This window comes from Mugil cephalus, chromosome 13 (genome assembly GCF_022458985.1).
Source record: "Mugil cephalus isolate CIBA_MC_2020 chromosome 13, CIBA_Mcephalus_1.1, whole genome shotgun sequence".
Taxonomy (NCBI): domain Eukaryota; kingdom Metazoa; phylum Chordata; class Actinopteri; order Mugiliformes; family Mugilidae; genus Mugil; species Mugil cephalus.
In genome coordinates, this window is record NC_061782.1 from 24,603,787 (window position 1) to 24,628,173 (window position 24,387).

At 40.2% G+C, this 24,387-nt stretch overlaps 1 protein-coding gene across 2 annotated transcripts in view; it reads left to right on the forward strand.

Annotated features, from left to right (window-relative positions):
- The window catches only part of LOC125018826 (protein kinase C epsilon type-like), a 71,481-nt gene that overhangs the window by 11,388 nt on the left and 35,706 nt on the right, over nucleotides 1–24,387 (forward strand). The window contains exons 2-7 of one of the 2 annotated variants that reach the window (XM_047603207.1): nucleotides 14,197–14,260; nucleotides 21,511–21,676; nucleotides 22,648–22,682; nucleotides 22,758–22,846; nucleotides 23,159–23,291; nucleotides 23,410–23,552. In XM_047603207.1, the coding sequence (XP_047459163.1) occupies nucleotides 14,197–14,260; nucleotides 21,511–21,676; nucleotides 22,648–22,682; nucleotides 22,758–22,846; nucleotides 23,159–23,291; nucleotides 23,410–23,552 (630 nt within the window). Of the gene's footprint in view, nucleotides 1–14,196; nucleotides 14,261–21,507; nucleotides 21,677–22,647; nucleotides 22,683–22,757; nucleotides 22,847–23,158; nucleotides 23,292–23,409; nucleotides 23,553–24,387 lie in introns of both variants that reach the window. The other variant, XM_047603206.1, reaches the window with a different exon arrangement.

Genomic DNA, 24,387 nt, shown 5'->3' on the forward strand with positions numbered 1-24,387 from the left:
ACTGTGTGCAAACCATGGAAACAATGTTTATTACCTGGATACTTGGTTAAAGAGAGATGACAAGCATGTGCATTTAGTTTCCAATTGAGAAACTGAGAAACTGTGTGACACAAAGGTACAATTACCGCGGCGCTTATGTAACAAGCCTCCACTAATGATGTCTAATAAATAATAATTTGAGGTGGAGAGGCCAAGCATCTGTGGAATGTCAGAATCGCAAATCACTGTGCACAACAGAATTAAAGTTAGTAAGGAGGCGCCTTCATTTCCTCACAAACAGGATGAGTGGAGAGAAACCACCTGTTATTCTACTCGCGCACACACAAGTGTACATTTATTCAGTGACTGTTAACTCCTCGTTAGTGTAGGGGCCAGTATCTCCACCTGCCACGTAGAAAACCGGGGTTCTAGTCCGTATAGTGCCCTGGGCGAGCTTTGGTAATACAAATAATATGGACTGTGTCCATGTGCGTATCTCTGCACACGCTCATACAGAAAAACGCTTAAAGAATGCTACTGGGGGGAGGTATAGGCTTCAGCTTCAGGATCAGATGGGATTTCTGACTGTTTGGATTGAGGAGGTGGGATACTCCTCATCCTGACCATAGAGTGCTCCAAAATACTAACAAGTGCCCTTAATTTAGTATTAAAAGGCAATATACCATCAGTATATATCATATTCAAGTTTCAATCCCTACATGCATTTATGCACAATTGAATACATTATGCACAATTTATCAAGTTTTCTGATGAAGAATCAGATCTATTTCCACATATGTTGTTTAGTCTTGGTTTGTGTATAATTTTTAGATGTTAGTTTGACTGACAACAGAAACTACCATTCAATATGAGAGTATAGTAAGCAAGCAACAACAGGCTAACTGCTATCCAGCATATTTCATTATTACTAATTACTCTTATTCATTTACCCCCTTTTCAGTGAAACCATATCTTAAACTCTGAGTCTGTTTCTGCTTAAAATGTTTGTTTCTACATTATCATGCGCAATTGAAGCTTCATTTCCATCCTGACGGAGTTGTCGGTAACTATTATAGCATATTCCTGAAATATATTATATTGATGGTTAGTTACATTTTTCCCATTAGATACTGTTATTTATTGACTGTGTTTTTCTATGGTAGCTCTTCTGCACACATTTCATTGTTGTTCAGTGTACATAAACATAAAATTGCTGGGAAGTTATTTTATCTGCAAAATGGTTTGCCTCAAGTTAGGTTGAACACTTACAAATTTTTTAACAGAATGTGATGACAGCCTGTGGACTTTTCAGTCACAGGTTCTTTTGAAGTTTTCAGGGTTTGAGCAATAATTTGAGCATTGTTCTCTAAAATGACTGACACCAGGGCTGACATTAATACATAAACACTATGAAAGAAGGAGACTTCACTAGTTGTGAAGTATCATCTACCCAGTCATGGCGCACACACAACAAAAAGCTGTTTGTGGTTCTGATACAGCAAGAACAAGACTATAGAGTAAGCAGTTGTATACAGTGTTGTACTGGTGCCACATGTTGTTGGTGTTTATTTGCATACAGGGTCAGAAACTGTGTGGAGACGTATTTTATAGCCAAGTATGAGCACAGGTACTTGGCCACTCATGATCTAATTGTCCGGGTTGTATTTTTAATGCAAGGCTTGACCTTCATATGACTTTCACTGGACGTTTGTATTTGTCAGTGCTGTGCTCCTGCTGTGTAGATGTAGGTCTCTTTGCGGGTACATGCAGACACATGACTGCAGCTTGACTAATGCTCATGTGATACTATAAACTCTTTGGGACAGCTTTCTCTCTTTCTGTGTGTTTCAGAGAAATGCATCTCAGCATGATAAGGTTCAAATGAAGCTCATTAGGCTTCAGTTTACAACGTGTGACATTAATGATTGAATCTTTGAATAAAGATGTCAGGACATCAAATCCTTGAAAGCATCTTTGCAGACAGTTCTTTTCCTGGTGGTTTCAGTGACCTTGTTCCTATGGATACCGTCAAAACATCAAAATAGGACAAACTCAAATAAACAACCTAAAAATTCACAGTACCTTGATGCGAGGCTGGTCGCACATCTTCGAGGCTGAGGGTTAGTGAGTGATAAACATGCAGCTATAGCAGAAAAAACTGGCGACATATCTAACCTCTTTTGCTAACATGTTTATTGGTTTCCCTTTTACTTTTTTACTATTCTGCATAAAAATGACTGAAAACATCCGTGGATGTCTGAGAGTAGACAACGAAATATTATATTATACAGGCTCAAAGTTTATCTCCTCTCATCTCATCTTCCATACGCCTTAATCCTTCACTAGGGTCGTGGGGGGTTGCTGGAGCCTATCCCAGCTGGCATCGGGCGAGAGGTTGGGTACACCCTGGACAGGTTGCCAGCCTATCACAGGGCTTACACATAGACAAATAACCATTCGCACTGAACTCGAACCCGGACCTTCTCGCTGGTAGGCATCAGCTAACCACCGAGCCACTGTGCCGCCCCGCTCATATTATGTTATATTATATTATATTAAATTATATTATATGTTCATATGTGTGAGTTGCAAATGCAGTTATACTGTTTTTCAGTATCTGCTGTATCAAAGAAATGTTTTCTGGTAACTGCTGATCAGTCGTCTACAGTGGCTTAGAGGAATTTCAGTCCATTATTCAGTACAGAACCGCTTCAGTTCTGAGATGTTTTTCCCAGTAGTCTTTTGTCATGATGTTTGGCAAAATGTTTTCTTGTTCTTGCCACTCTGTCACGCACATTATGGTCGATCAGATCATGAACATATACATTTGCCAATGTGAGAGAGGCTTTAGCTGCTTAGAAGTTACCCTGGGTTCTTGGTATATTCTGCTGACTGTGAATTTGTGCACTCCAAACACTTCAGAGATGGTTTTGTGAACTTTTCTGAGGTCTTGAGAAAGCTGCTTTGTCTGTGCTATACACTTCCACAAACGTGTTGTGAAAATCCAACTGTGACAAATCCCTCATTTTTAAATAACCAAACAGACACCACCAAACACTGAATGATACCCGAGTCTACATTGATTGGAAACACTTCCAAACAGATGGACGCAAAATCCTATTCTATAGAGAACTGAATCTGCCTCCATCAGGCTACCAGTTATTCAGACAAAAAAAACTGTGCAGCATTCTGCCGACTTTGTGAGTTGTTTAATGTTCCTTTGGGCACTGCTGAGACAATGGAATATGATCCAGAAGAAAAGAAGTATCAGCAGTTTACACTGCTCACAACATTTTATCTTCCATAAGGGCACTTCCAGGAAACAGTATAGTCAGTGTTAACCTAGGAATTTGCTCTTACTTTTTAACTGGACCTTCCTCTTTTTTTCTGCACTCGTGCATATAAATGCCTTGTTGCATTTTTCACACAGTGCTAATGTTCAACACTCGGCCTCGCGTTGGTCCTTCATGGTTGAAGCTACCCAGCTAGCTGCACTCAACAACAGTAATTGAGAGACAAAGCTTACATTTTTCTATTGTTGGTTTGCCTAGAACACAGGAAGATACCTTGAGTAATTACTTTTATCATCTTGTAAATTAACCAGTTAAGATGTTTGTCACACTGTGTGTTAAGGGCCTTTGGTGCAGGGCTGTGCTCTGCAGTGTGCTGTTTATAAAGGCCAAACAACCCTAACATAAATCTCTGAGAGCAGCTAATGGTCGACTAATGCTTCAGGTATGTTTTGAGTTTGTGACGATTTTTTATGAGTGTGCTCTGTGTGTGCGTGTGTATGGGAACATGTTCAAGGAAATAGCAGTGTTTGCATGTGCGTAAACTTGTGTCTACGTATGTGTGTGAGACAATTTTTAATAGGAGAGAAAAAGTTGTGGTTAAACTTGAATTTGAATGTGTGTGTGTGTGTGTGTGTGTGTGTGTGTGTGTGTGTGTGTGTGTGTGTGTGTGTGTGTGTGTGTGTGGGCAGCTTCCTCCACTTTCTGCTGAGTGAGAAAGCATTGCAGATGTGTGTTGTAGAGGAGACAGACGCATGAAGTCCAGTTGTTCCTGATATGGTCTTTTCCTGCTCAGTTCCTACTGAGTTTTGAATAGAGTTCCACTTCATGTGACAGTTATGATGATGCATGCAAATGCGAAACAGTAACATTTCCAACAGATAAACAAGTATTTGTTATTAAGCCCTTGGCCCAAACTGTAGTTTAGGAATCAGGAACTTAGCTGAATTAAATACATCTACTGACACGAGTTGGTCAAAGCAGTTGATGTGTCCCAGGTTTATATAAAAAGATTTCACAAACTGTCATCTTCTCAGAGAAAAAAAAAATATCTCAACACAAAATAGGATAGTCTTGTGCTGCACTGCGCCCAGATGAAGCGTATGACTTCTGTCCATGACCACAGGAAGCCCAACCAAATGATTTGATTGGCCCCACAGTTCTTTGTGGGTCCAGATTAATATTCTGCTGGCTTCCAGGCTAATTCTGGCCTTTGGTAAAGTTTGTAGTGATGATTGAAATGCTGATGATCAGCTCATCAGCTGCATGTACATTTAGGGTTGTATATGGAGAACAAATCAGTGACATGGACAAGCATGTATAAACGTGGCTTTATAAACTCTGGTACAAGTCTTTTATTCTTCAGTTTCTTTGACTATGCAGCTCTTCTCCCAGTGTAGCCTCTAGCTCTGCAGCTTCACTTTCTCCACTCTTCCACTTCCACCTCCTCCTCCTCCTTCCTCTGCTGACTTAAATGTGTCACCCACCCTGCCATGAGTCAGTTAGAGGTTAATGCACATGTTACTGTTTCTCTCTCTTCTGTTATTACAGGCAATGATCTCCATCTCCATCTGTGTAAAGCCCCAAACTGCCGCTTTTTGAACAGATGCACATTTGAACTCTCAAACAAATGGTACCAATACTTGCAGGCAGGGCCTCGAAGGCATGTGAATGGACAAACTGATTATAAATTTTAGTGAATTAGTGACCCGTTAAACAGTGGTATATGTAGCTGGAGCTGAGAGCAGCTAAGTAAAATGAGCAAGTACTTTACTGGAGCTGACTAGTCTATGGTTGTGAACTCTGCTGACTTTATGGATGATGGACCTTTCTGACCAAACTATGTTACCAAAACCTGTGTTCTTATATTTGTGCCTTATCAGCACCAGGATCACATAAATCATTAACCACAAAGGCACAATTTGTGCACCGTCACTCGTCCAGAAAGGCTTAGGGCTGTTGAGTGTAATTTTGGCTCAGCGGGGGGAAACAGTGGCCTCTGTGCCTGTAAGTGGTAACTGCATTAAAAAAACTGTTTGCTGTAGAGTATAACACACTTGGCGTGAGCCTACCTGTTCCATCCTGGTAGAACAGGGCATGGTTCAGGCTGGTGGGAATGAGGGAGAAAACAGTTTCAGTTACAAGTCAGGACATGATGAAAATTATTTTGCATTATGCCAGCCTTTGTGAAAGCATTGTGTTTTATGTGGCTGTCAGTTCACCTGTCCCATTCTAGAAAGTTTCTACCTGTCTGGCACAAATGTTCACTTTGGCTCAAGGTTCAACTGCTTATAATTTGATGTTTAGGTGAACACATTTTATATATTCGAAATGTTAAAGTTTAACTTATATTACTGTGCAGCAAAAACACACCAAAGGAATCCCAAAGGCTCCACTACATATACTGTATGTATGTATGGATGAATGTTGTTGAACATGGATGTACAACTCTGTGTAACTTTATCAGTTAGTTGCATAATGTACCTTTAAGGCTTTGCCTCGTGTCATTTCCCATCTCTCTCTTCTGTCAGCTCCATAATAAAAGCCACAGAGTTTACCCTAGAGGCACTAAACATCGTATGTAGTTAAAACTCCACAACAGGTCACCATTGGCCGACAGTGTGAACTACAGTCCCGCACAAATGAAATCAACTATCCCGCCGTTTCACACTTTGACTTTTTGTTCCACTTAATTCACCATCACCTAGTCACCATGAATTATTCTACAGCATCAACCACAGTGACATTTACAACAGAATAATTATTAGCGCCGTCATCATTTAAATCCTTTAATACTTAAAAGTAACCACAAAGAAAAGGATGTTGCCTGTTATTGACAGATCTATGATTGTTGTTGTGTTTCCTGCAGTGCTTCCTCTGAATTTCTCTCTGCCAGTGAGTGGGAGGATCGACTAATTGGCAGCAGTGCATTAGTGGGAGAAATACATCCATGTTCACAAATATTGATTGGACTAACCCAGATAATTATGACATTTCTTTCTTGAATTATTCATGTCTCTTGTTTCGAGTTCAAGGGTGTGAATGTCTTGTTGTGATTTTAGAAAGATCTCTGAAGCACGAAAGAGTCAGTTTTTGTTCTGCTGTTTTGAGATTAAATTTAAATTAAATTTGTGATCCAAATAGCAAAGGAGCAAAAAAACTCGCAAAAAAATCATAATTATGATGTGTTGTGTATTGCCTTTCAGACTGTTTGTTACTCAAAATGGTCTAATCAAAGACAAAGATTATATATTTTGGGTATTAATTCCCAAGTAAAGTAACTCCTCTTCACCTCTTCACTTTCAAATGAACAGCAGCTCATTTGAAACAACCAGTGTGTGTGTGTGTGTGTGTGTGTGTGTGTGTGTGTGTGTGTTACCGTAGCTGGTATGTTCACAATGCTGCAGCATCACTTATTCAACAGGGACAAATTAGGCATAGACAGACATGGCTAAACAGAAGGACAGACATGAGTGGCTGCTGAAAAGAGGCCAGTGTGTGTGTGTTTGGGTTGGTCTTCTTGTTTGAAGTAAATCCAGTGCATTAGCAGCAAGAGTCCAGCTGCATGAAGCTATTCCCCTCGGCTTGAGTGTACATGCGTGCGTGTGTGTTTGCTGTGTCCATTTGTTCATCATAAATTGACTGCAGCGCGTCAGCTGTAAAAGGTATTAATCTGACTGCATCCATTACTGCTGGCTTTTGTGGAGTATTCCACTCGAGATGGAGAGCCTCTGTGCCTCTTCTCCTCTATTAAGGATCAATTCGATTTTTAAGAGGGGGCATATTTTTGGAAAGTGCAAGCCTCCTTTTAGAGGTTCAAAAGACTTGCTTCTGTGGTTTAAGGCAAAATGACATTTTGACTGACTTACCATGGCAAAGTGGTGAAATGTTGATGTGTGTTATGTTGGTCAAGTCTAATTAGGGATCCTGATGATGTTATTGTGGGATACCTCAGCTTGCAAACTTTTAGATAAAAGCATGTTTTATAAATGCACAGAGTACAGATACCATAGGGCGTGGATATTATGCAGGAAATGAGCATCTAATGAGGAGTTTCATTACGGAATATGCAGTATCCAATGTCTCTGGAGGTGGATTTGCTCATATATGGGAGTGTGGTAAATGGTCTTGTATTGATGGTGCTGCTCAAAAGTTGTTTTTCTCCCAGAAAATGAATCATTTGTTCATATCTGTGAGTTGCAAAAGTACGTGATCTCTTTCAGCCTCTACTGTGACCCCCTCACAACACCAATAACACCAAGTAAACATGTCGGGTAACTGCAGATCAGTCATCGACAGCAACTTGGAGGAATCCCAGGGGATTCCTCAGTGTAGAACCACTTCTTTCGGTCGGTGAGTTTCCTCCAATGGACAGTTTATAGAGTCTTTCTACCTACTCATGCAGAAAACATTTTACAGTCACAATGGCACATCTACCAACTCGTTTCCCCCAACTCACTAGGCATTAGGCACATTCACACACCACTACCAAGCACTGGGAGCAACTTGGGGTTCAGTGTCTGATGCGTAGCCTTGTAAGGGTTTATGTAAGGGGTGTGTTTTATAAGGCATTATGTGAGTAAGTGTGGCAGTGTGTGTGTGTCTGTGATGGGTCTGCAGTGTGTCACTCCACAGCGGCCGTGTGCTCTCTGTCACTGAGAGCAGATAAAACACAATGTCCTCCCTGTTCACCCTCTCTCTTGCTTTGTCTCTCGGTCATCCGCACTGGCGTTTCTCTGTTTTGACTTTCTTCTTTCTTAGATCCATGCCGCCGATGATAAATTAGAAAAGTATTCAGATACTATTTAAGAGTCCAATTCTGCAGGTCTTTCTCTTGCTCTTTTAGCTGGGTAACAGAGTTTACAGAGACAGTTTTGCAAGAAAAGTTTTGGACGTCGGACACTACTGGTCTCCTCGTAGAAACTGCCCATTCTCACAACAAACTGGACGTTTGCTTCTCTGATTCCTAGAAAATCAGAGGAAAAAGGAAAACATTACCTTTTTATGCTTTTATTGGCTTGGTGGAAAGCCAAAGGGAGAGTCAGAGGCGTTTTTGTGTCTGCAGCAAATCTGAGCCAAGAGATCAACAGAGTCATGTGCTTTCACTTCAACCTTGACTGACTGTGGTCATGTTTGTGTGTGTCTGTCTGAGGCATGTGCCTCTGTGTGCGTGTGAGTGTGTTTGGACAAAGCTGGCAGGTGTGGACGGCAGCCATGACTTGATGAAGGACCTTTATTTTTGGGTCAGACTGAGTCACAAGGAGTAGCAGGGTCAGCGTACACACGAGCCGACTGCACAGTTAGCACGGCTAACGGTCACAGCTTAAACTGAAAGTTGAATTATCTTACGATAACAAAAACATTAATTCACCAAATGATTTATCATTAACTATCTGATAAAATAATATATACTATTGTTGTTGCAGTGAAGTTTGTTATGAAATGCACAAGGTACTGGTGCGTAATCCAATTCAAATCAACTTTATTTGTCTTGTTACACAGTATGTACACACATTCAAATAATTTGTTCTCAGCATATCACCCTTTCAAGTGAACTGACTTGGACCAGCGTTGAACAATGCAAATCACCCAGAGCAGTTTTAGGTGTTTGCTCAAGGGATCACAGCCATGGACAGAGAGAGGATTAAAGCTGTGCCTTGACTAATGATGTGCAGATCAGGTTTTGTATCTGATTCCGATCTTTTAACATTCAGTCAAATGGGCTGGTCATCCAATGCTGTCACCTTTTTTTTTAAACGTTGCATTGATTGACTATCATTTTATAGTTTTTTGTGTTTTTTTTTTTTTTTTTTTTTTAAATAAAACTAACTGTGATAAACAATTAGGGCCGGGTGTAGATACTGATTTCCTAGATTGATTTGATTGTGATTGAGATATTTCAGTTTTGTAACAACACACATTTTACATCTTGTTGTCTCATCTACATCCACATTCTTTTCAAATACAAAATGCTGCCGCACATCAGCCTTTCAGGACCAATGGCAGTCTCAAAGTTGGAGCTTCTGTCACGTTTGAGATCACTCTCACACGTGGATTAATCTTGTTGCGTGATGTCACGAGACTGGGTTCCCATGACTTGTCTGCCAGAGAGATATCTTAATAGAGAATGCAGGAAATGGCCTATATGAAATAAATCAAACCAGGGACTGTATGAATCGAATCTTTCAAATAAAGATCTAATTTTTTTTTAAAACCCTGTCTGTTGTGACATTCGAATAATATTCACAACGACCGATAATCCCGATTATGGGTGACAAACAATGCTTGCACATGCACATAAACACAACAGGCCTTGCATTAGGGAAGACGAGGAGGCAGGATGGAGAGAAACCTGCTCAATTGAGTTAAAGCCTGCAATTTAATTTCACTGTGTGCATGCGTGTGTGTGTGCATGCGTTTTTTCCCTTCATGAATAAATGTACAGTGTGAGGATGTTCTCAACATCGCATTCATATTGAATTTGCCTCCTTGATAAATGTACTACATAGCAGGGGTGGGCGATGTGACCAATAAATAAAATTCTCAGTTTCCTACGAGCAGTGAGAGGACAAGCAAAACTAGCTCAGTGCATCTATAATGTGTATGACAGACAACGCACGGCAACAAAGTGTTGGACACACACATGCGTACACACTGAGGGGCCTTTTCCTTCCTCTTCTGCCTCTATATTTAGTGACATCTGCACCTGTGAGTCTGAGCGTGCTCAGTGCAAAGCAGATGAATGGAGGGCTGTGACCTCAGAGGAAGGGAGGAGGCTTGAGGTCCACGCAGACAGCTTTTATTTTGTCTGTGCTCGGTGACGCCATAGTTGTTGGCAATTTTTTGGAAATGTGGAAACTTGAAAGCAACAGAGCTCTGCATGGATTTGGCACAACAGCAGCATAATTGTCTCAGATCAGCTAGTTCAGAGAATATCTCTTACACATATTCAAAGCTTCTTTTGAGTCACTGAGCCCGAGTGGCTATGACTGTTTACATGTGCACCAGTATTGCAGTCATGAAGCTTATCCTGGTTTTGATCATATTCTGGAAATTAGATTACATGAATACAAAGAAAAAAGCTGGTTATTCATACAGTACCAGTCAAACGTTTGGACACACCTTCTAAGTCAGTGGGTTTTCCCTTTTATTATTTTCTGCATTGTGGAATAATAAAACTATGAAAAAAGGCATAAGGAATTATGTAATGAACATAAAAGTGTTAAACAACTCACAATATGTTTCCATTCCAAGTAGTCACCTGGAATGGGTTAGCTGTTCCAATCTGCGGTATGGACCACATGCTGAAACTTCCTTGAGGAAGAGGCAAAATTGCTCCCAGTGGGTAAATGTGACACTGTGACTGTAAAGCACTTTGAGTACAAACAGATCGAATTGAGCTATATAAATACAAGACCATTTGCCAGGTGTGCTGTGTTAAGAGTGTTTTAGTGAAATCTCTTTCCTTCTTCATGTGTTTTACACCATCAGCTGTTTTGTGCAGAGGTAGGGTTGGTACACAACTCTTGAATTGACAATTATGGTAAGAACCACTCAATGTAACAAGAATCCATCATTAATTTAAGACATGAAGGTCAAATCATCTGGACAACTTTCCATCTATCCTCAAGTCCAGTCACAAAAACAGTCAAAGACTTTGATTAAACTGTCTCTCGTGGTGAAAGGAAGAGTTACGTTAAGTCCATCAGAGTTTTGAGCCTCAGAAACTACAAATTAACAGGATGTTCCAACATAGTCCAAGTGGTGTACACAGCTCAACATCAATTGTTCAGAGACTGTGTGAATCAGGCCTTCATGGTCAAATTTGCTGCAAAGAAGCCACTACTGAGGAACAACAAGAAAAAGGAGAAAATTGCTTTGACCAAGAAATATAATATGGACATTAGGCCAGCAGAAATCTGTCCACTATGTCTTTGTGAGACATAGATGATGTGACCAGATGGCTACATCTGTGGTCCCACTCTGAATATTGGACGAGGAGGTGTGCTGGTGTGTTAGGTACTCTGATGGTGACACATAGGCTGGTTGGTTTATTTAAAATTCAAGACACGCTTCACCAGCATGGCTACCACAGGACTCTGCAGCGACATGCCGTCCCATCTGTTTTTTGCAATTAATGGGACCATTATTTATTTTTCAACAAGAAAATGAACCCAAACATACCTCCATGCAATGTAAGGGCAAAACGGAAAGCGATGGACTGCGGCATCAGTTGACCTGAACCCCACAATCACCTGACCTAAACCCAACTGGGTCATTTAGAATGTTTGGGATGAGTTGGACCACAGAGAAAAGGCAGAGCATCCCAAGCAAAAGTGTGCAAAGTAAATAAAAAGTAAAACATGTTCTGATTTGTTTAACACTCCTTACATAATTCTATATGTCTATAGTATTAATCTACAATGTAGAAAACAATAAAAAATCCTGATCTGTCTTGTCTTGTAACTTGATAGCTCCACTCTTCCATCAAGACAAAGACTTTGTTTCTAAATCAGTACAGAGGTTAATTTAATTTGTTTCGACTAGTGTTTCAGTTTCTGTTACACCATTTGACAGAAATCACATCGAGGCAGGTAGTTGGCATCGACCAGAATGTCGGATAAGAGTGTATTCCTTTTGGAGCATCAAAATACTGTTCAAAAACAAGTATCTGTTTATGCTGCCCAACAACCATCAAGAAGTCACCCATCTATAAAAACAAAACCCCTCATTAATGCAGTTGTCAGTACATCTGCAGATTTTCTTCTTTGTTAGGTGATTCGGTGCCAGCAGCAGAAAGTGACTCCGCCTCCTCTGTCAAATTCACAGTAATATTCTGCCTCACTCATCGGTCCATCTGCCACAATGACTTCCTTCCTTCCGTTCCTACTTCTAGAAATGCAGATGGATGAGAACAATTATCTAGTTAAAACCTCAAAATGCTTAGAGTGTACTGGCCTGCTTAATGATGAGAATCCATTAAGCCGACAATTAAAAAAAGTGCCATTCCTGGAACTAACATCAGATATAAAAAGTGTTAAAAAAAAAATAAAAATGAAACGATCAGCCGTGATGCTAAGCCAAGCCCCCACTCAAGCACTTTCATATTGGAACCAGCCAACAACAAACTTTCTCTGTCCTCCCCCTCATCTGTCCCTCTCTGCTTTCCATCTCTTACTGTATACATTACTGAACCCACGCCTGTTCGCCTTCACTGCACCAAGTCTTCACTTAGTGCTGCTCACAGTGTGTGTGTGTGTGTGTTAATGTGTGCATGTGCACAGGGGGATTATGGACGCCGTGGGTGGTACAAGCTGCTGGTAGGAACTCTGTACGATGCCCACTTGCCTTCAGCCTTCATAACTTGGCCAACACATAATCACAAAGACGCTACGCCGGCATACATTCACCCACACATGCAGATGCTCCATCATCCTCACTTCCCAAAACTTCTCTTTGCCGCTGTTTTCCTAAACCCATTCACGCTTATGTGTGTATGTATGAGGTGCATGCATATACGATGTGTGGGTGTGTGACAGGATGTGTGTCAACCTCTAGTTCGCAGCAAGTCACTCACCACATTTTTTTTCCTCCAGCTCTTTCTTCTACTTGTTGCCACACTGCTGCTGTGTTGCAAGTGAGAGTGTGAGATTGTGGCCGAACAGGAAGTCACTGTTTCCCACAGGTTGGCAGTGGGTGGCTGAAGATTTAAACCCCCTCCCCCACCCCCCCACCATCCCATTTTGTATTTGAAAACCACAGTTGTTGCTGTTGTACACCTAATTTTTCGCATTACATGCAAAACATTTAAACCTACATGACTGTAAGTATGACATAATGATAGAGAATTTGTAGAAGGGACAGCACTCCAGTAATCTCTGTTAATAAGCGTGTACAGTAGACGCCTAAGAAGAAGAACTGTGAGGATCTGAATTTTGATCTGTAAAGAGAGTAGAAAAGTCTAGTCATCCAGAAGTGTCTCCTTCATCAGTCCATCAGAAAGTCTGAAGTCATTTATTTATTTATTAATTCATTTTGAGGCCTGAACAAGACACATGGACAGAGACAAAGCCGTGGCATGCGGCTAATGCACTTTAAAAAGTCACAAACAGATTGACATTCTTTATTCACCTCAGTTCTTGGAATTAAAGAAGAATGCTTTCCAAAACAAAAGGAAGTGATTTCTTCACTTGCGTGTGTTATTCACATGCAAGTGTTGTAGCGGTGATGCATCTTCTTTGGTATGTAGAAGGGCCAAGGATCGAGAAGCCAACTTTGCAATAAGTGGACAAGAGTCATAGATCCACGAGCAAGACAATGATACAGAAATACATTGTGCTACTTCTATGTATAGCATGTTGTTAGCTGTGTGTCCTTCTCTCCCTCTCCCATCCCCACTCCCTATTTTATCTGTGGACCTGTGTCTTTCTGATCTGTAGAGCTGCTTGTTTCTGATCTGTGGAGCTGATTATTTCTGATCTGTGGAGTCGTGTGTTTCTGATCTGTAAGACTGTTTCTGATCACAGGACCTGTTTGCTTCTGATCTGTTGACCTGATTATATGTGATATGTAGAGCTGCTTGTTTCTGATCTGTGTACTGTAGCTGTGCATTTCTGATCTGTGGAGCTGTGTGTTTCTGATTTTTTGAGCTGCATACATTGATGGCCTTATCAACCTGCACAGTGTCCAAGGTTTATAGTTTTCCATTCCTACCTGAAAGTCATATATAATTTACCAACGTAATACTACGTAATATTCATTCAACTCACCTTTTTAAAAGTGTATTATTGTCACTTACAGTTTTATGCTCCTGTGTTGTTCGTTACTCCTATTAGGATAACCCTTAAAAATGTATTATTGCTTGTATTTGTAATCTTTCTTTGTCTTTTCCCTTGGCCTTGACTCCTGTCCCTTTCTCTGTCTGCAGATTGACCTGGAGCCAGAGGGGAAAGTGTTTGTTATCATTGATCTCTCAGGATCTTCTAGTGAAGGTAAGAACACTTTGAAATTTTACATGAAGGTCAGGTGAGCTCTGGTCAGCTGCATCAGTATGTAATACACATCAGTTTGCTGTTTCTCTGTTGTGTAATCATCACAGAAGCTTTCCCTCTAAAGTCATAATCTGTTGATGAACTCGAACTTTTGTTTTTTAGTCCTCTGCGCTGTGTTATAGTTTTAGGTGTTCCATATTTACATCTGGCCTGTTCTTGTGATGGGACTATATCTATATATCTATATACGTTGTTGCCCTCAGGCAACATACCCATTTTCAACCTGCTAAATCTCCACAATGCATCCTTTTGAATGATGGAATACTTTAAAAAAGAGGGAAAACCATAGGGAATCAATCACAATGCTTTAATTTGACACATGACTTTCAGGAGACCATCTTGGAACCCTTTTTTGCAGACTCATTCAAAGGAAACAGCTTTGCCATTTTGCACCACAGAAATCATCTGAAAACATAATTTCCTGGCCCTTTTCCATTTGGAAAAAAATATATTCACATTAATAGATGAGTAAACTTTAATTTTTGATAGTTCCATGCAATTTATTTGCTAATTAAATAATGGAAACATGTTAAAATGCAACTGTTGCCCTGAGGCAGCAATGTACCATAATGGTAAATTGCATATGTTGCCTTGAGGCAACAGTGAACCATTATGGAATCACGATGGCAGCATGAGACTGTGTGAGTATTGTGTGTTTAGGTATTATGTTCAAAAGCATGCCATTCATCATAATTTTATTTTGATTTGTACAATTTAATAAAGATAAATTTGATGTTGGCTGCAGTAGGTTCAGGCTATTACTATACTCTGTAGACCACAGTCTACTATTGTAGTGAACTTTGCCTGTCTGAATTGCTTATACACATTTGCCTCCATTTACAGAATGAATTCAGCCTCATTCTATGCCTCTTTGAAGAAGAAGAGGGTAGAAATCGCACTTCTAATGGTTATGATCTTTGTTTGAATACTTTCTTTAAAGTATTACGCTTTGACTCTTCAAAACATTCATTTCAATTTGTTGTTCCAAAAGAGTACAATGTTGCCTACAGCCATCGTTCAGACAACAAACCCTTCAAAAGAGTTCCTTTTCTAATGTTTTAAAATTTACAATGGTATATATTGTAACCTGTTGATGCTTTTAAATATTTTATACATGTTTAGGACATAAATGATGTTCAAATTGAAAAAAAAGTCTCTTTCATTTTTTACCGTTATGGTACAATGTTGCCTACAGGCAACGAAGCCCAAAAACTTCCAAAAAATAAAAAAAAATTAAAAATTCTTTAGATTATGTTTATTTAGTCTATTTCAAGACAAAAAAAAAAAACACTCCAAACATTTTTTTCCTAACTGGCATCATAATGTGTACCATAGAGGGTTAAGAGAATTTTGTCGCAATGTCACAAACTTCCAATATGATTACAATCTGATGGTTAAAGGCCAAAGATCACCGTGGTCTACAAATCACAAATTTAATGCACTGGTTATGACAAAAGTTAAAATGAGTGCCAAGTGATGGCATTTTATATATGAAAGATTAAATTTAAATTTTTCCATTTATGCTTCAAATGACAGGCTGGTTTTATGGCTTGGCCTACTAACATACCTTGCAAGTACTTAAAATATTAGTGTCAATCACTGTAAGTTTCCCCACAGGGATTAAGTGTTTAACTACACTTGAAAAGGCATGTCAGGCCACTAAAAAGGAGAATCCTCTCATTATAAGTATGTGTTTTATGTGTTCAAGCTGACTTAAAGGAAGGCCTGTGTGCCATGAATCCACTTTATTGCTCTTAGATGGATCTTATGTGTGTCGTCGTACTGCAGCAATGTCAGCGATTAAGAGTGATGGCAAAATAAGAGCAAAGTTGCAAATGATTACGCTCTTTTGTAAAGAAGAAAAACACAAGTCTGGTTTGTGAATGTCCATCAGATTACGAGAAACTAACATTTCCAAGAATGGATCAAAATGAACACTTTCAATAAAATAATATAGAACTTTTTCACTTTATTTATCAAGCACTTTCGTATTCATCTGCATAACTGTAATGGAGGTGTTGTTTAACTAATCATTAATGTAATACAAAGTTAATATTGAGCTTTTAGTGGGTATTTACTGGAACGGAGGACGAAACTGTAATTTAACACAACCTGCATTTCTTTCTTCTCTTCTCTAATATAACACTGTTCTGCAGAAGCACAAATCTAATATAGTATGTAGTTTAAAAAATTAAAACCACATCTAAACCCTAATTAAGCTCAGTTCCACCTAATATGTGCAAACTGATGCACCTCCTTATTCTATTTTTGTGTCAAGGCTTCTCTTTATTGTAAATGTATGTGTGTTACAGGGTGAGAAAGTCAGGAATGAGTCAGCCAGTCACTAAGTGTAATCAGCACCATTACATCAGGAAATAGACATTTCAAGTTTCCTGTGCGTTTGTGTGGATTTGTCCAATGCATCAATGATGTCATGCAGTGCATGCTTTTCAGTAGAAGCAATGATGAGCTCAGCGTTTGACTGGGAACTCAGAGATCACTGTGTTATTTAACGATATGAGACGCGCTGACAGATAGCCTCGACCTAGAATCTCCTCCTCCACCTCCATGTTGTTTTATGTTCGCTGCAAATCAAACATGTTCCAGGCTGACGAGGGGAAGGATAGACTTTGGTACATTAGGATGTAGCACTGGCACTTTATCGGACCAAGTACCAGAACGTACATATATACATATGTATACATGTATATGCACCTGGGGTAAAGTTGCATTACTTTAGCATCAGTGAAGCATCTTTTCACAGCTGTAACTTTGCTTTCTTTGGGAACTCCCTTTTCTGGTTAACTCCTCCAGACTATGTCAGACAACACCCTGGAGACTTTAGAAAAGCTGGTTGATGAGGACAAGACAACACTTTCAAAGAGGTCTTGAACATCACTCTGTCACCAGTCTTTGGCTCTTTTGTAATATTGACGCAATACCTCCACCTGGTGCTGCCTTCTGGCTGTAGAGCTACAATTAGTTCCATAATGTAACCCCTGATTCAGCGAACATTTACATACATATTGATGTAAATCAGTGTCGTCGGCAGTTGTATCTGGTTGTTTTTTTTTTGTACTGGATCCATATGGATGTGACACATGCTGCAAAAGTGGACATTCATATCACATTGTTTTAACATAATAATGTACTGTAATAATAATGGTAAGAAGATCATTTCGGAAAAAGATCGTGAGCTGTTCTTTAGACATTTTTAGACATTTGTGACAACATTTTAATACTGTAAAACTACTTAATTACTATAATAGTACACAACTTTATAAACTTACTAAAACAGTAGTTTATGGCAGATTGTAAATTTCAGCAGTATTTATTTGTTAATTCAAGTATTACAAGGTATCAAATGTGTGTTGGGATCAGTACTAAATGAAGCTGTATCAGCACTCATACCTAAAGGAGTATGTCACACATCCTTGCCCTGAAAGATGAACCGTTTGACTGTTTTCTGACCTGCTGTTGAGGTATTGAGCTATAAAGACATTCGGTGATTTAGAACAAGAATCAGGGCGGCCAAGTCTGATAGTAGAATGCAAAAGCAGCAGTAGATTTGTCTCTGTGTGACTCGGCGTGACTCAAATATGTATTTACACAGCTTTGTGAGTAAGAAGTGAAGAAAACCTGAACACACGCGCAATTCACTCACTCATAGAAGTCCGAGGGAGATCATCTGTCAGAGAACTTCTAAAGAGACACGAGGTGTGTGAAGAGGAGAAGCCGGCAGACATACAGAGTAGTGTAGTCATTTTAGGTTGTAAGTGATGATGCTGTCAAAATTGATGTCATGTTTTTAATTAATACAAATTGAAATTCTAAAACGTGCAAATAAAATAACAAGTGTAAATAATAAATATCCCTACAATATAAGTGTTCTCCTAAAAGTGAGAAGAGACAAAGTATCCTTCAGAGTAAATCTTGATAACTGGGCATAAATGTGACTAATGGAGAGATTTCATCTACAGAATACAGCACAACCACAACTAAGGTGGAAAGATGCTCTGCGGATTACGTGTTGGAGAGACATGACAGTGGAAGGGTAACGCTGAGAGGGAGATATTCAGAGGTCGAGAGAGGGGAGGACGATGGGTGATAAATTGATTAGTAAAGTGGAGTGCTCTCTAATGGACCTGTTACATCACTGAAAGTGTGTGTGTATGTGTGTGTATTCCTGCACAACTATCTTTCTGGGGACTAGTGATTTACACCAGCGGAGTGAGGACTTTTTGGCCAGGCCTCACTTCTTTTCAAGGCTGTTTGAGGGTTACGGTTTTAGGGTAAAGGTTACAATTAGGTTATGTTTGAGGGTAGGGTAAGGGGCAATGAAATGCATTTTGTCAGTGGATGTCCTCACAAAACATATTTGTGTGTGTGTTTGTGGGTGTTTGTGGGTGTGGGTGGCTGAATGGGTGGGTGTGTGTGCTGCAAAAATTGCAGTCATTACTTAAATGTGTTTGCATAGCAGAGGGCACATGTCAGGTCTGAGAGCTGCAATCAACTTATTAGCATTTAATACACACATATGCATGCAAGTACACCTACACACATTCACACAGAATGATGAGCTGCCGTGTTGCTAAAAGCAGGTGAAATATTTATAGAATGCTGTGACTTGAGCTTGTGTAATTCATTCTCTGAAAATAATGAAGCTTTGTAAGAAGAACAAGGCAGGTTATTTAACCGCTAACGTGATAAACTATATATAAATGAGTTTGCAAATAACTGAGACTGAAGATGACCAAATCAACTCAGAGACGCTCAGTGTTTTGCATGCAGGAGTAGTCCCTGCAAGCATAGTGTGCTGATGCCTTCATCTCAAAGCCCTTTGGTTTGACAGGAACACGTTGTGATTCATCATTCTCATCTCACATCTTGAGTGTTTGTTTGACATTTCTTGTGGCTATCGGACTAGATCAATGTATTCAGAACAGTAGTGATGATGAGTACCACTGTTAATGTTAATAATGATGATATACGGCGTAATGAAATGCTTCAATCACATCTCAGTCTCACGGCGCACAGTTAATAAATGTTAACTAAAGCAATGCAATATTATATAAAATCAAGGCAAAAAAAAGACCATGGGGCTCTCTGTCTGTAACGTCTCTAATTTGCAGTTCGAACATCTTGTCTTTAACTTTTGTTCTGAGTTACAGTAAGGGCATCCAGGAGGCACGAGCACCTTCTCCCCTCCCACCTCCGGCTCCTGAACCCTCCCAAGTACAAGACTCTGAGTCTAACACTGTTGCTAGGCAGCGCTCATCAGTTGCTAGGTGATGGTGTACAGCAAAAAAGGGGCTGAAAGAGTGAGACTGAGGACAGGCACAAGAGTGTGACAGGGAGGAAGGAATGTACAATGAGACCCGAGTTTAAAACGGCCATGGAGTCGTAGAGAAGGTTCATCCTTTAGGAGCGTGAACTAAAGTTAATACTGAGACTGGGAGGATTCATCCTCTAAACAGCATCAAAGGATTCTAACCATACAGCAGATCTTAGATATTTGAAATTAGGAAAGCGTATATTTTCATTGTATTCCTGATACAATGAAAATGCAAGATACTCATCACAGCATCGCTTTTAAGAAGGATAGAATATACCGATCAGACAACATTATGACCACCTTCCTGATATTATATAGGTCTTCCTCCAAAACAGTTGTGACTCATCAGAGAATGGACATGGATCTTCTGAGGGTGTCCTGAGCTGTTGTTAGTGGGGTCTTTGGGTCCTATGGGTTGAGGGGAGGGGCCTCTGTCGTCCCCCCCCCCCCCCCCCCCCCCCTCTCCACATACCTGATCAGTTTGGGATCTAGTGAATTTGGAGGTCAGGTCAACACCTTGTGCTGTTCTTCACATTTTTTGAGTTTTTCCCAAAGGGTTTTTGGATGTGTGTCTGGGGATGGCTGTTGCCATCAAGGACTGTCATTGCTGTGTGGTGGGGGGCCTGGTCTGGTCTAGGTAGATGCTACATGTCTAAGTAATATCCACATGTATAAAGTCCAGGAAAACGTTAAATTGTCACAAGATGGTAAATGTTATTTTCTTCACCTGTCAGTAGTTTTAATTTTGTGGCTGATCAATGTACAGACACTCATAAAAAATACTCTACACTCAACAACAACCTACAGACAAAAATTCCCCTCCATAGACAGAGAAAGCCCGTAATAAATAATAAATGCAAGAATTTCTACATATATTAATATGTAATATGTAGTCACTTTCCTGCTTTCAATCACATTGCCTTACGATGACTCCTCTTTCCCCCTCTCTTGTAATGTGTTGATGTACCAATGAGAGGAAAACCTTTACAGACACACTGTGCCATTGCCATCTAGTGGCTGCTTGTTGTTAGTGCAGAATGTCAGGCTCAAGTCCAAAAGGCAGATAATTGTTTTATCAAACACATTTGCTACAACCTGCAAACATTTCTGTAGCTTTTCTGTTTTTCATTGTGTGCAATAATATTTGTTTTCAGTACCCAGCTGTGATCATGTCTAACTAAACTCTTTTGGTGCCAGACATTGCTCACCCAGAAAAGTGTCCCCCCACTTTCTCTAGTAGTCTATATTTAGTGGAAGGCTAGTGACAGTGATGTAGCTCTTAGGTGCTTTTCTGGATAATTTTAGACAATACTCACAAGCAAAATGCTTCTTATCTCAACATGCGGCGGTGTGACGGGGTCGCACAGGGTCAGAGTGACAGCCAACAGACTGTCTTTTCCTTCAGTCCTATTTCAGACAGCTATATATATATATACATATAAGAAAACCTCCTTCAGAAAAACACAAAAACGTGGAGCTGTAGATCAGGGGGTTTATCTTAAAACCCTAACAAGATTCTGGATTTTTCATTTATTTTGGTATTTCTTTCACCTAGCTTACTACTGTAAATATTTCTTGTATTATATTTTTATGTAGGTTCTGTCTTACCTTATATTTCTGTTTGTATTCAGCCTTGTATTTTTGTCTTACCCTGTAACACTAGTAACACCTTAAGTCCTTGTTGGGGATCAGTAAGTTGTATCACATCGCATCGTATCGTATCGTATCGTATCGTATCGTATCGTATCGTATCGTATCGTATCGTATCGTATCGTATCGTATCGTATGTTGTCTTATCTTATTCTATTTTAGCTTATACTTACCTTTTGCTTGTGTGTGTGCATTCTTGCAGCAGCACCACCCTCCACCGACAATGAGGAGCGCGTGTTTCAGCAACGGATGCGTCCCAGGAAACGCCAGGGCGCTGTCCGCCGGAGGGTCCACCAGGTCAACGGACACAAGTTCATGGCCACCTACCTGAGGCAGCCCACCTACTGCTCCCATTGCAGGGACTTCATCTGGTCAGAGACGCATGATCTCACACATACACGACATGCAAACATACAATCACGCATCAAGTCGGGACTTCAGTAGTTCAGTTTCAGCTGTGTAGACTGAAATATTAATTTTATGAAGAAAACAGAAAACAAAAGCTTAGGCATGTGTCTCTCTCACAATAATGACACACATTTTGCTTAAGGTTTATTTTGAAGCATCTGATTTCTTAAACATCAGATGAAGTGGAAAAAAATGTGGTTTAATCAGGTTTATCTTGCAGAATGAGAATTCTGCAAGAGGCGTATCATGTCTTGACGAGCAGATAACTAAACATATAACATCCGTTTACCATGAGTGCATGTGCGTCAAAGTCTGGCAGGAAACTGGCGGTGCTGATTCTATACCCTTATATTTTATAGTTAAATGAAACCAGAGTCTGTAAAATGTCCAGACTTCACAGTGCTGAAGAAATGCGGAGCTATTTGCATCAGAAAGAAGCTGCATGTAAAGCAGATTTTACACTAACCAGCTTTTTTTCAGTTCTTTTAAATGTGCTCGGTAACCTGCTCTGTCGTTCACACGGAGGATGCTGTGAAGTGGGGAGTAATAAACAAAGCCAGCTGTGTTTGTTTCCATCCCAACAAACCGCGCTGGCTTCACTCACATGGAGACCATGTGGCCTTGGCGCTCGCTCTCAGCCCTGCCCCGAAAGAGCGTTTGATGTGTAATCACAAGGAAACTGCCTTCCAGTGTTCGGGCTCTCTGCTGTGAATCAACAAAAACACTAGTTTGTGTGTAGGACAGCTGCTGTGTTTTGCAGAAACTGCTGCATAACGAGACTTTTTCATGAGATGTAAAGCGTGTAAAATACATTTGCCGTTTGTCTCTTTGTGTATTTCAGAAAATCCTTTCATCATAACTAGGCCAAAAACAATGTATCTAAAAGTGTTGATTGCAGGTGCAGCTTCTCACATGTTTGTCTGTCTCCGTGTAGGGGCGTTTTAGGAAAGCAGGGCTACCAGTGTCAAGGTGAGTTGCCGGTTCTCGTATAAACTTACAACACACATAAAACGTACATTCATACGATGGGTCTTCCTCCTGCAGTGTGCACCTGTGTGGTCCACAAACGCTGCCATGAGCTGATCATTACCAAATGTGCTGGGATGAAGAAGCAGGATGACACAGTCGGGGAGGTATGGATCTCCAAACACACGTTGTAATCAATCACATTAGTGATTCCAGCATCAAAGAACCAGTTGTGTGAGATGTTACATCCTAAGACTGGGGGGCAGGTTTAATTAATGTTAATCGATCAAGATGGTTGCAGCAAGGTGATTAACATTTATTTCACTTCTTGGTAATCGACGTCTAATCACAACTTCCTTTTCATTCCTGGGTGAAAAAAAACTTTGATTAACAGTCTTAACCAGTTATGTCTTAACTATCTACTGTTTATAAAAGACATATAAAGATTGTTATGTATTACTTGTTTGTGCTTCTTACAGACAGTCGGATCTCAGAGATTCAGTGTCAACGTGCCGCACAAATTCAGCATCCACAACTTTAAAGTTCTCACCTTCTGTGACCACTGTGGGTCTTTGCTGTGGGGTCTGCTACGACAGGGACTCCAGTGTAAAGGTGCGGACAAACAGAGTTCCCTTCATCTGGACAAAAAGAAATCAACCAAAAATATCATATTCACATATTCTGGTCGTCCTGCAAGCCCTCACTGTTGGCCCATGTTCTTGCATCCCAGTTTGTAAAGTAAACGTACACAGGCGCTGTGAGAGTAACGTAGCCCCCAACTGTGGCGTGGATGCCAGAGGGATTGCTAAAGTCCTCTCTGACCTGGGAGTCACACCAGACAAGATCTCCAACAGTGCCCAGAGACGGAAAAAGGTTAGAGAAACTCCCCTGACCTCATTGCACCTTATTACCTGATTAGATCGCCCTGCTGTCAAAGTGCAGGTCTACTTGTGGTTCCTAGAGTTTCAACACCCTCTCTACTTTTAAGTTTATATCTTGTATCCTTGTTTGTTCCATGTTTATGTGTTGCATGTGGAGTTTATTCAGACGGGTTACTTCCTGTTACAAGGGTCACTTTAGTGCTGGCTCTGGGTTCTGGGAAGAATCTTGAGACAATCTGAATTGCTCTTCTTCTTCTTCGTCTTCTTCTTAACCTTTCCTTACCCAGGAAGATCCCATTGAGGTTAAGAACCTCTTTTTTAAGGGAGTCCTGGCCAAGATAGTCAGCAGCAAATACACAACACAGAAAATGACACAATTACAACACAGATGAAAGACAAATACAAGAAAAAAGATAAAAAGAATTACAAGCAGATTATAAAAATACAAGTTGGCCTCAAGTACTTTCAGTGTGGATTTAAAAGCTCAGTGAAATGAGCTCAGTTTCCATGTAAAGGCTCTAGAGTGGACAAAAGCCCCTTTTCCCAATTCATGTGGAAAAGAAAGCAACAGCTGATCTTGTAATCGGAGTGAGTTAGGAGCAGCTCTGCTCTGTGCTGTTAAGGTACATTTGTAGGAAGGCAGTAGTCCAAGTATTTATTTCTAAAAGTACACTAATGACTGATCCTTCTGGTGGCCAAAGCAGGCAAAAAATTATGATTCTTGTGTTCACAACAACTGAAATCTGTGCTTTTCTTTCTGAAATATTATTGCTTGTATTAAAAGAGTGAGCTTGGCAATTAAAACTGCCGGAGATCTCGATGAAGAT